The sequence below is a fragment of the Chinchilla lanigera genome, unplaced genomic scaffold (assembly GCF_000276665.1).
Source record: "Chinchilla lanigera isolate Chin_1 unplaced genomic scaffold, ChiLan1.0 scaffold00051, whole genome shotgun sequence".
NCBI lineage: Eukaryota > Metazoa > Chordata > Mammalia > Rodentia > Chinchillidae > Chinchilla > Chinchilla lanigera.
Window position 1 is genome coordinate 12,262,585 of NW_004955452.1, and position 12,509 is coordinate 12,275,093.

General features: G+C 49.8%; 1 protein-coding gene across 5 annotated transcripts in view; it reads right to left on the reverse strand.

Annotated features, from left to right (window-relative positions):
• The window catches only part of Csmd2 (CUB and Sushi multiple domains 2), a 579,269-nt gene extending 567,403 nt beyond the window's left edge, over positions 1-11,866 (reverse strand). For all 5 annotated transcript variants that reach the window (XM_013519720.1, XM_005395117.2, XM_013519719.1 and 2 more), the window contains exon 1: positions 11,665-11,866. In XM_013519720.1, the coding sequence (XP_013375174.1) occupies positions 11,665-11,851 (187 nt within the window). In that variant the 5' untranslated portion in view covers positions 11,852-11,866. The remainder of the gene's footprint in view (positions 1-11,664) is intronic.
• Positions 11,867-12,509: the final 643 nt, after the last annotated feature.

Genomic DNA, 12,509 nt, shown 5'->3' on the forward strand with positions numbered 1-12,509 from the left:
GAGCTTTAGAAGCATAACTACAAGAACAGGATTTTCCCTATTTTCCTAACTGGCAACTGAGGCCCATAATGTAAACCCAGGATTCACCCCAGAGCTGGCCTTCCTCTGAAGTTTGTCCTCAGGAAACGCAGCACCTCATGCTCTTAGATTCTCACGGGCACATGAATCACCTGGGGATCTTGTTAAAATGTAGATTCTGATTCCATAAGTTGGAGGTGGAGGCTAGGAGCTAGATTTCTAAGAAACTTCCTAGAGATACCTTGGACCACACAGTAGAAAACAGCCCAGTATTTCCCAAATTCATCTGGTCATGAACCCCTCGTCTCTGGGGCACTCGTTAATAGTTCTTCCCTCAATTCCTAAATGAATGAATCGATGACTGGATGGATGGATAGATGGATCAATGGTTCCTATCTATGGGCCTCTCCTCCTGCCTTAGATCCCCTGTTTGCACAACTAACCATTTGCCTCAGTTTCCCTGTCAAGTTTATGGCTCCCTGGGACTGCAGGGCTCCTCTACCGCAAGACCTCCCTTCCCTGGGCTGGGTCTTGCTCAAGCCAGAAATAAGACAAGGGCTGAAACCTGGGCTCAGTGGCTGCCCTCTTCTGTGGCTTCCCCCTAGAGGGCCCTCTCAACCCAGGCTAGAAGACCAGGTCTCTGCCTGTTGCCGCCTCTGTCCTAAATTGCCAGCAAGCCTACAGAAAATGGCATGCCGGTGCTTTGTGCCTGCTCCCCAGTGAGTCTTAAATGTAGAATGATGGGAATTAGCGTGCAGAGGAGGCTGGGGCTAAGACTCCCGAGTTTCCTGAGTTCTCACCTAACAAATCCAAGCTGGGGAAGGATGCAGCAATTCAGGAGCTATGAGCTGTCAGCCAGGCCCTTAACCCGGGTCTTTTGTGAATTGTGCTAAGCAGTTTAAGAATGCTAGTGCTTGCCCATGCTCCTCTGGGCGGCTCCCTAATCTCATCGCCACAAACATGGTCACCCTGATGACCACGCCTGGGTGCTGCAGTCTTTGGTGACAGATCCTGCTACCACCATTGCTGGGGCTGATAATGAAAGAGGCGGGGAGGAGTAAGTAGGATTGCTGCGAACAGCAGCCCAGGTATGGGCGAACAGGTGCGGGTGGCCTTGCCTGCAAAGCCTCCCAGCATCCCAGTCCTTCCTCTGCTCATTCTTGGGCAGGTGGATGACAAAGATGGCTGGGGAATCTCCTGAACAATGCAGGTTCCCCCGGCATTCTGCTCCTAGGTGCTCTCCTTCTGAAATTAAGTGCATGGCCTTGGAATCGGTACTCTAAGTAGAAACCCACATGATGCATAAGCCTGTGGACTTAGGAATCACAAGAGGTTTAAATCCAGGCTGCCCCTCCCAAGTCTTGGACAAGTAACTCAATCTCTTTAAACTTCAGTTCCGGCAACTGCAAAGTGACAGGCTTCTTAGGAGTATTGTAAGGTGTAAGAGAATCATGTGTGACTTTCAGCAAAGGGCCAGAGTGCTCAAACAAGGACAGCTCCCAGGATGAAGGCAAGAAAGCTGTGCAAGGAAGAAATACCAACTTGACTTGCCCCAAACACAGCTTGCTGCTCTCAGCCTCCCTCCAGCTTCTCCCTCTGTCTAAGCTCCCCACATCATCTACCTGCAACCAGACCTGCTCAGGCTTGAAGACCCTACTGAAAGAAGCCAGCCCTGGTCCCTCCTTCCACCTCCATAGGCCTGAGGCTCCCTGAGCCCTTGGTAGCCTACAGCTGTCCTTGGGGGAGGGGACTTGGTTTTCAATGGTATTTGCATTTATGACACCCCCTCCAGCTCTACTACATTTATGACACCCCCTCCAGCTCTACTACATTTATGACACCCCCTCCAGCTCAAGGCCACTTCATTAGGTAACCAGTTCATGTTCCTGTGAGTCAGTCTGTGAGTCTTAAGCATGTGGAAGCAGGCAAAGGCCCTGCAAACCTCCCAGTTGATAGAGCTGCTGAGCTGAAACCTGGCTAAAAGAAAGTCCTTGGAAAGGAGGGTCCTGGGTGCAGTGAGGAAGGAGGCATCAAGGCCAAGTTCAGGAAGAGGTTGTAACTGGTAGTGAAGGTAGGGTGGGGAGGAAGATGACTCCACAAAGGAGGTGCAATTTGGTGTCCATGGCGGTGGCAAGACTAGGGAAGAGAAAGAAGAGGGGGCGGGAGGTAGATCAAGGAGCTTGGTAGAGAAGAACGGGAAGTGGGAAGAGAGGCAGAAAGACCAAACTCTTGACAGCACACATGGCCTGGCCAAGGTAGGACACAGGTGCCCTAGGAGATGGAACAATGAAATGACCTGCTGTGTCAGCCCCAAGCAGGTAGGGTTTCTATTTTCATTTTCTTTCCTGATGAAAGTTTTGTGATATTCGCACCAAGGCAGAACGAACAGAACTGTGATTTAGGATCTGTGACTGATGGAGTGAGTTTTGTGCACTCTTGACAGTTCTATCAGCCCTAGGGGGACAGGACACAGGGCAAAGGAAATGGAGAACAGGGTCCCCTGATCCCCTTCCTTTTCACCTCTCATCACCCCAAGGCCTGCCTTCCCCAGGAGCACCCTGTCCTCACCATCTCCTTGCTCCTTCAGAGACTTATGGTGGCCAAACCGCCCCTGCCCTGCTCCAAATCCTCTGGACCTCACCCTGCCCTTCAGTTAGCAGCTTCTCCCAGACCTTGAACACAACTTGCTCCCACCCAACTAAGCGCCTATGGGGACTTTTCCTGCTCCTTGTCTTCACTGGTTCAATATTGATCTTGCAGGTCTCAGCTTAACACCGTTTGCCTAGGCGCTTTCCTTGGCCCCTTCAGTCCAGCCAGTTGCCTCTGTTCATTTATTATTTTTATTGTGGTAAAATACACACAACATACCATTGACCATCTCCGCCATTTCTAATTGTATCGTTAAGTGGCATTAAGTACATTCATGCTGCTGTGCTAATATCATCAGCGTCCATTCACAGACCTCTGCAATTTGCAAAACTGAAACTGTGCCCACTAAGCATGACTTCCTCCTTCAATCCTCCTAGCCCCTGCCAGCCACCTTTCTCCTCTCTGTCTCTACGAATGTGAGTACTTTCAATACTTCATGGAAGTGGAATCACAGAGTACTGCCTCACTGTGCCTCACTTACTTCATTCAGCATAACATCCTCAAGGTTCATTCACGTTGTAGCATGTTTCCGGATTTCCTTCCTTCTTAAGGCTGAAAGGTATTCCATCATATAACTATGCTACATTTACTTATCCACCCATCCATCCATGGTCACTTGAGTTCCTTCTACCTTTTACGGTGAATAAAGCTGCTGAGAACACTGTCTGATCGCCCTTCTTATGTATACATATCACAGAAACTTGTCTATATCCCCAGTGGATTCTGAGAGTTCTGCAATAGCACAGGCCCTCACTAGATGCCTGCTAAAGGACTGAATAATCCCTCACATTCTCCAAGTGTAGCATCCATTGATTTGTTCATCTGAACTTTAACTGGGGCCTTCAGGAAACACAGGGCCTGGAGTCAGAAGGGAAGCCTCCTTTGGGATTTGGGAGCCCAGGTTGGACAGGAAGGCTCTGGGACTCCTTGAAACCCTCCATGCAGATAGCCAGCCCTGCAAGACAGTGAACCCAGGAAGGCCTCGGGACCTATCCTTCAGTTAGCTTAGCAGCACTTCTCCTAATTTAGCAGCACACTCATATTTCTCAAATACTGCCTTCCCCCAAACATTGATTGTTCTGACTGTATCAAGGCAAGGCATTTCCGTCCAGAGAAAGATATCATAAACAAAACAGACAGATGAGAGATTTGGAGAAGTTATCTGTAATCTCTAAAACTGACAAAAGTGTGCTATTTGGAAAATAAATAGAATTTCTATGAATCAACCAAATAATTTTTAAATTAAGAGAGAATTTTTACAATGGGCAAAGGATATGAATAAGCATTTCACAAAAAGAGAAACTCAAACAGCTAGCAAGTATATTTCAAGCTCACTAGTAATCAGAGCAATGCAAATTAAACAATGAGATGTCCCTTCAGTCTCCTAAGAATGGCAAAATTAGAAAGACGGATAATATTAGGTGTTGATGAGGCTGTGGGAAGAGGGATAAGGGATAATGGGTTAATAGAACTGAGACCTGGCATAGCAGTTCTGGAAAGCATTATGGCAAAATATAGGAAATTAACAGACTAACACAAGGATCTGAATCATCCATTTGTGTGGTCCAGAGTCTTTCCCAAAACCGGTCCTAAGATGGCAGGTACAAGTATGTTCTTTAGAACTTCATTCATGGTGAGGAAAAGTTGAGAAGCCAGGGGTCTGTCCCCAGGGGAACAGGTGCATAAAATATGGTGAATATGTAACTCATAATGCAATTCAATAATTAGAAATCCCAAACTAGATGCACAAGGAGCTGGGGCAGATCTTTAAAATATGGCATTGAGTAAATAAAGTAAGAAATCAGATGAGATTTACAGCTCAATTATCATTTACAGAAATTACAAATACATATACATACAAGTAAACATATATTTTATGAGGAGCTGTGTATATTTCAAGACATATCAAATATGTCAGGCTAGGTATATAGTAAAGGAGGGCAACAATAGCTCTGAGATTGGGGAGGAAAGGAGGAAATTTCCAGTGAAATAAGAGAGGCTCTTGCACAGACAAATCAGGACACAAAGTGTGACGGATGAAGGGTAGGAGTAATTCAGTGTTATGCTCCCAAGGTTGGGTGCAGGGAAAGGGGAACAGAAAATAAAACAAAAAACAAACAATATTAACTCTGGCTCCCACATAACTCAGGGAAGTTATCTCTGTAATATTTTCCTCTTTCTATTTCCTTAGAACTAAATGTCATAGGAGATGAGAGTCCCAGTGATTCCTAAGTGCAGGGGCTTTCCATCCTGCTACAGTTAAAGGCCTGCATTCAGAGCTTGTCTCCAGATGGATGTGTTTGTGAAAGTAAAACCCACACAGTTACCGCTCCCAGACTGACTTTAACAGTGCTGCTGCCTATGGCATGGTGGGTTGGCTGTGGCCACGATGTCAGAATGGCTGCAGATGAGGGGGACTTGTCTCTTCCCTTTTCAGTTATCAGAAACAGTCACACAGATGACTGCTGGATAGGACTGGATTGGAACCAAAAGTTCAGCAAATCCACCCTCTTTCACCCACTGCCCCTGAGCCCAGAGACATAGGCAGGCAGGCTGTTGGCAGAGGTAGTGAGCTTGCTGTCCTTGGAAAGCCAAGCCAGCCTGAGCACTGGGCAAGTGCTCCTATGGATGGGGCTTGAACTAGTGACCTTTTGGTCCTCTTCCAATAACTCTAGCTTCTTTCTGTTGTGCTGATGAAAGAGCTTCCCACTCTGTCATTACACAGATGGGGTGAATATTATTCTTTCCATTTCACAGGTGAGCAAATGGAAGATGAAACGATTCACTCATAGCCACAAAGGTTTCTAGAATCATAAGCAAGGCTGGAAGACTGGCATCCAGACTGCTGGACCAAACAATGCCTTCCTCCCAGTCACTCTGCTGTGGATCGGCCTTCTGGAACTGCACATGTGAAAAGGGCCAGCAGGGCAGGACCACACAGGTCTCTGGACAGTGGAGATGCTACCATGCAAGTGGCTATTTTCATGCTAGGAATATTTTAGCATGGATAGAAAATACATCATTAAGCTTTCACCTCCTCCTTATTGCCAAGTAAGGTATCAGATGTCCACATATCATCACCAAGCCTCCCCAATCTCCATCCTTGACCCCATTCTTGGTATGGTGATAGAGGAAGCAGTGAGTGGGCTATGCTGGGGAAAGGAAAAGGAGTTAGGCACCAGCAGGAAGACAAGCCCAGCCCTAGGCCCGAGTCGCCTCTACCACACTTGCTCATCTCACAAAAGGCCATCAATCATTTGCACAAAATGCCTGCACATTCTCTGATAAATACACTTGTATCTCAAATGGTCTAAATTTCAAAGTCTCTGCTTCCTCCCTTCAAAGTTACAACCGTCACACTTGCTTACTTTCAATCAATAAGTAGATGTAGCTACTTAATAATGGGACTTATTCTGTTTTCTATTTGAAAACCTAGACGATGGACACCATTTTTTGAACTTTCGGGATTATAATTGCACTTAATTGAGTATAAAGGAGATAGTGGAAAAGAGCAAGGCTATTTGTGTCACAATATGAGCCCTTCTTTTCTGCTCTAGACCATACATGGGATTCTCAAATAAATTTTAGAAGGTATTCGGTGCTCTTGGTAATTTAATTATACATACATTATTTTTAGTATCACAACAGTAGATTATAATGATGATTTTGAAGGATAGGACTGGCATCCCCTTAGAGACCAATTGTGTTTTAAAATTTCCAAAAATACAGAGACAAATAGATGAAAAATATAAATGATTTTTCAGTAGGCGGTTCTCCAAAAGAGGGCAGTCATGAATGTAAACCCCCACTCCACCCAGAGCCCTGCTCCATGTAGGCACAACCACCTCCCCAACTCGAGGGTAGGCACAGTCCCTTTCTCTGATATTAGACTTTCCATCAGATGCCCTGGTCCTCCTGGCTTGTGTCAGACCATCTCACTGACGGGGTTCTGGGTGGTGGACACACAGGACTCCCAATATCTCCCTGGAGAGTGAGCCTTTACAGCCGGAGAGGGGAGCTTCCAGTGTTTTGGGATCCACGCATGTGGGATCAATTTTGATGGAGACTTTCTATTGCTGGAAATTTCAATTTAGGCCAGAAAGAAACTGTCAAACATTCAGGAAGTCCTGGGGAGGAAGATGAAGATGCTATGATATGTGGTAGATGGAGTTTTGAGAGCCTACAGCAGAGTTCCACTTAGATGTACATTTGAGCCTGGAGACCAAGGGCAACTGCAGTCACCCCTAAGGAACTTGTGTTTGAGTTGGTTGGATGATGGCAGCTTGAGGATTAGAAGTTTGGGATCCAGGCCTCAAGTATAAAAGCAGCACAACATAATGGATGAGTATAGAATTCTAAAAGGGAGGTATCCACTGAGCGCCCTGAGAAGTCACAGAGCAGTGCAGTTACCAGTAAGGGACATGCAGTCAGGCAGATCTGGATGTAAACTGTGCCTTAGCCTCCATGCCTTGGCCACATACTTTTTATGATAATCCGTGGGTGTGAATGTGCCCTCCCCATACCCATTTCCTTGTCTATCAAGTGGGGCCAGGAATACCGCCTACCCCACTAGGTTGTAGTAAGGACCAAGTTAATACTTACAAGTGCTTGAAAGAGTGCTAGTGAGCACTCAGTGAGTATTAGCTACTACTGTCACTCCCCTGGGTAAAGTATCACCAGAGTAGCTTTCTGATTATGCTTTGTGGGGAGGACATGAGGAAGACACCCAGACTTCCTGACTGACTCCTTTGTCCTTAGTGTCGTTGTTCAGCCCCACTTCCATCAATGGACGCGTTCCATAAGGCAGGTATGGTGCTGGGCCTGCCACTGGGATCCTTCCTGTGACAAAGAAATTGCTTCACAGGTAGAGATCCTGTATCTTAGAGAGATCCGAAGATCAGCTAGGTCTCTAGCACAGAATGTGTGGCTTTGCTGAGCAATCAGATTCCCTGAATCTTGCTCGTGTAACAATGACCATGAAACAGGTAGGCTGGCACATGACTCCAGGTAATGCTGCTGAAGCCACCTGCTGGACTCTTCGAGACAAACTGAAGCCTTGCGGCACCTAAGCCCCTGCAATCTCGTGCTCCAGGCCTCCTGCCCATGATTCCAGCTTCCCCTTCAACAAAGTCACACGGTCCATAGACAGGACCAGGACTGACTGCTGTACTATAATCAGCTTATTTTTTAAACCATGAGCCCACAGCTCAACTGCAAACAGAAATATAAATCCATACATATGTTGGTGACTGAGCAGTTATATGCTTTTCCTTGGCATGCTGCTGTTGGGGTATGGGCTTCTAGGATTTATACTTCATCTCTAGAATCTAGGAAGCTGTCCCACCAATTTCTGACTTTTAGTTGTAGAGAGCAGGCAACCGGAAACCAGGTGTCTTTGACACTGAGTTACCTCTGCAAACCAGCTGGTTTCCTTGAACCCAAAACCTCCTGATTTAGCCTTATCAGTTTCTGCAAAACTGTCCAAGAAAAAAATATGAAAACCAGCTACTGAATTACATCTACTCATCGAATACATATCCTATGCCAGGTTCTGAGGTGGATGCTGGGGAAATAAATCATTGTCCCTGCCTTCAGGAAGTGCACAATTTAATAGGTAAAGCCAGTAAACACTTTCAATACCATTCAGTCTCTACTATAACAGAATATTGGGTATAGTTGGTGCTCCAGTCTGCAAGGAACAGGCTAAAAACAAGCCCTCATGTAACAAGAAAAGCAGAAGAAATTGTTAAAAAATTAATTTGATGCTTGGTCTTTCTTAAGGTGGCATGGTAGCAAGGGGGAAAATAACCTAGAACTTTGTCAGAATTCCTTATAATTTAATATTGCTTCTATCTGCAATTATTTATTAAGGGGATTGGGGGGCATCAGAGTCTTTTTAATTCCAAGAGCTCCTTAATCCAGAGAAAAGTACCTGTTCATGAGAGTAACTGAGGGTATAAAACAGGAAGAACCCACAGCCACCTGATGAGGAAGAAGCTGAGGATTCTCTTAAGGCTCTGGGCTGGGTGACTGAGGAATCCAAGGGGCTTAAGGGAGAAGCTAGTGAACTTGCTTTGGAAGGGAAACATCAAGACAACATGTGCAGGAGTCAGCAGGATGTATGGGTAGTCTGGACTTAGAATGTCAGTGGACTAGGACATCAATAGATATATATCAGGAAATGCCTTGGCAAGACAGATCTGTCTGGGAGTTGCAGAGTGTGTACTGGAAGGGATGGGCATGGATGAGGTCACTAAGGAGTGGTCAAAGGGAATGGGGAAAAAGGACATGGAACTGAATGCTGCAGGACACCGTACTTCAGGGAGGAGAATAAGTGTTAGTATTAGAGACTGAGAAAGAACACCGAAGAGATAGGGTAGGAATCAGTGTCCCAAAAGCCTGACGAAGAGAATTTTAGAAAGCCACAGAGAAGAAGGGGAAGATAAGGACAGAGAAAGTACAGTGGACTTAGCTGTAATGATCTCTTCTAGAACATTCCTGAGGACTCCTCGGGGACAAAAGCCTGAGTAACACAGAGAGTGATTGGTACTAGAGAAAGTAAATGAAGACTTTTGAATAGACTTGACGGTAAGAGACAGAGATGAGGCTGTGGCTAAAAGAGTTCAGGAGGGCCAAAACACCATCTTGACATGTTTTATGCTGAAGGTGCACCTGCTGTTATAGGCAAGGGGAAAGGTGTTACAAGGTGAGAGAGAGTGATGCACAGCAGGAGAGTAGGTCCTCTAGGAGGTGAGGTGTGAGGCAGAGAGGGACGGAAAAGGTTGAGGAGCAGGCAAAAGCAGGTGAGAAGGTTCCCACTACCAAATCCTCATATTCTTTCCAGCCAGTCACAACCAAGCCAAACAAGGGAGCTGGCTCAGTCCTGAGCATCTTTCTGAGTCAACAGTGTGAAGTGAACACAAAATGAATGCGCTTCCCCCTCTCCTGCCAAGTCCACTTCCAAATCTCTGCTGCCTGCAGGAGGAGACTGCACATGTAAATGCACAAGAAATGTTTAAAAAGAAATGAACACACTGGAAGCCAGAGCAGGGCCTGCCAGAGAGCAACTTCCCCTCCTCAATCAACACACACACACACACACACACTGGCACACAAGCACACACCCCAGCTCCTCCATAGACCAGAGCTGTTAGCAAATGGATCTCTAAAGGCAGGATTCCAGCACCACGGAGCACTGTGCAAGCTCCATGAGTTGGCCTTTTTTTCTCTCCCCAAGGGGCAGGGGCAAATTCAGCCAGAAAAACAATCCCTTTAGACCTAGAAGGATTCTCTAGCTGGTTAAGCTGAGAGAGGGGGCTCGTCCAAAAGGCCTGACAGTAGGTAACAGCGGTCTCCCTACAGCCCAAAAAGCAAGTCTGGGTGACCAGCAGCGTCGGTGTGAGCAGCCTCCGGGTGGATGTGGGTGTGGGTGTGCGCGAGGCCGGAGCTGCCAGGCACGCGCACCGCGGGCGCCCCTCTCTGGGTGTCTGTGGCTATGACTCTTAGTAAAATCTGAGAAAGTCCGGTCAAGTAGGGATGAAAGAGCCAGGGCTGCCTTGGGGGGTCCTGACCCAAGACACTAGCATCCCACGGCTAAGGGGCAGGCAACGCGATGTGTGGGGATTGGCTCACAGAGCCAAGAGTGAGTCAGGGAGCTTGGCACTCACGGGCCTGCCAGGAGAGAAGCACACTTTGCAAAAGGGACGCTGGGGTTCTAGGGTGGCCAAGGCCAACCTTCGGAGGTTCAATTGGTGGTTTAAACACAATCAACAAGCAAAAACAGCGCGGCTCCAGGCTGCGTCTGGCCTCGGCAGCAGGTGTTTGGGGGTTTCCTCCCAGTGGCTTTCAGCCCGTGAGCTGAAGGAAAATGCGGCTTCAGCCGTCCTGGTTTGGACCCATCCCCACGCGCACACACAGAACTTTCTAGGCTATGGCTAGAGCTGCGCTTCAGGGGGTTCCGTGGGTAAAGTGGGAGGGTACCCGTTGCGGCCAGTGGCCTCCACAGGAGAATTGATTTCGCGTGCAGAGGTCCGCGTGCCTCCTCTGCGAGCTACAAGATGCAGCCAGACATCGCGAAGTTCCGGGACTCTCCGCACCCGCCAGGTCTACTCCCTCCCCTCCCGGACTTGGGTACCCGGAGTGGGTCCCGCCGCCCGCGCTGCTGCTGCCGCAACCCGGGCGCTCGGCTGCAGCAGGGCGCGGGAAAGGGCACTTTGGCGCGGAGTGAGAACCGAGGGGAACGTGTCGGCGCGGAGCCTGGCGGCGACACTCCCTCCCCCGCCCCTGGGCACAACTCCCCCCACCCCGCCCCGCTGCCGTCTCCCTTGGTTCAACACCCTCCAGCCTCCATCTGAGCCCTCCTACAAAGAATGCGTGAGACCCCCCAACCTGGGCGCACGCCCACCTGCACCCACCCCCAGCTCCGAGTGCCGAGGGAGAGGGCATTTGGGGAGGGGGTCGCGGCGCAGTCTCTGGGCGGCTCCGGCGGGGGCAAGGGCTTCAGTCTGAGAAAATGGGCGGGGGCAGGGAAGGGCAGACCCTGCAGACGCTGAACGCGGAGGGGGCGCGCCGTTCCTCTCCAGCCCCCAGGACGGACTTGCCAAGCAGAATCGGGAGCCGGGGGGAGTAGGGCTCCGGGAAAGTTTATCGGGGAAAAGCCTGGCACCTCGGGAGACTAGAGAAACTGAAGGCACGGTTCGGGTGCCCCGCAACCACGGGCAAGGATGTCTGTCTCCCAGGCCCTCACACCGGCCGAATCCGGCCAAGTTGCGGTTGGGGTTGGGCAGAGCAATAAGGGTGAGGGGTGGAGGTGAGGACGTGGTTGAGGGTGGGGTGGAGGATGGGGGCAGAGGCGAGGATGAGAAGGAGGGTGGGCAGTTGGGGGTGTGAGATGGGTGGGGGCGGGGGAAGGGACCGAGACCGGGTCCAGGCCGGGTGGGCTCCTGGCTCGGGTGGGGCGCGCGGCGGCAGCCGGCTTCCCGGTGCGGGCGGACTTACCCGCGGCTGCCGAGGCGCTGAGCAGCCCCCAGCCCAGCAGGAGCAGCAGCGGCTGCGACGTTGGCGGCGGCGGGCGGCCCCAGCAGCTCCCCGCGCCCGGCACGAGCGCCGAAATCCCGGCTTCGCCGCGAGCCCTCCCCGCGGGGCAGCCGCAGCGCCCCTGCTCCCGTCCCCGCGAGCGCGGCATGGCGCGGCCGGCAGTGCCGAGGGAGAGGCTCCGCTCGCCGCCGAGGAGAAAGGAGGTCAGGAGAGCTCGGGAGCTTTTTTCTGCTCGGAAAAAAATCCCGGTACGCGGGAGCCCTGAGCTTCTGCGGCTGGAATGAACCAAGTGTCCGCCCGGCCGGGGAGAGGCGCGCTGCGCTCTCGGAAATGACTCGCTCCAATCCCGCTTCGCGGGGTTCGCGCCGGGGGGTGGGGGGTGAATTATCCCCGGATTAATCACTCCGGAGCCGCTTCTCCGCCGCTCCAAACGCTGGAAGTGGAGGCGCAGCCAAGGAAAAAATTGCGGGGGGGAGGTTGGGGGTTCCTTTTCAGCGCCACCTCCATCTCCAGATAAACCACAAATTACATCTAAAGGGCTGTTTATTCCTGTTTGTTTTACAATTGACCAGTTTCTTTTAAGTTAAGTCCTCCAGTTTTCGTATATAAGTGTGCCCATTAATACACTCTCCATACACACACAGTGCCACAGACACACACGCCTCTGCCACGTTTGGAAACTAGAATACTGTCTGGGGAAAGGTAACCACGCAAGGACGCGGTTCCCCAAGTCTTGGGTCTTGTGAGCTGATCTTGGGTGATGGCTTCGAACTTGCAAATCTTGGGCTGGGGGATGCTTAGGAACC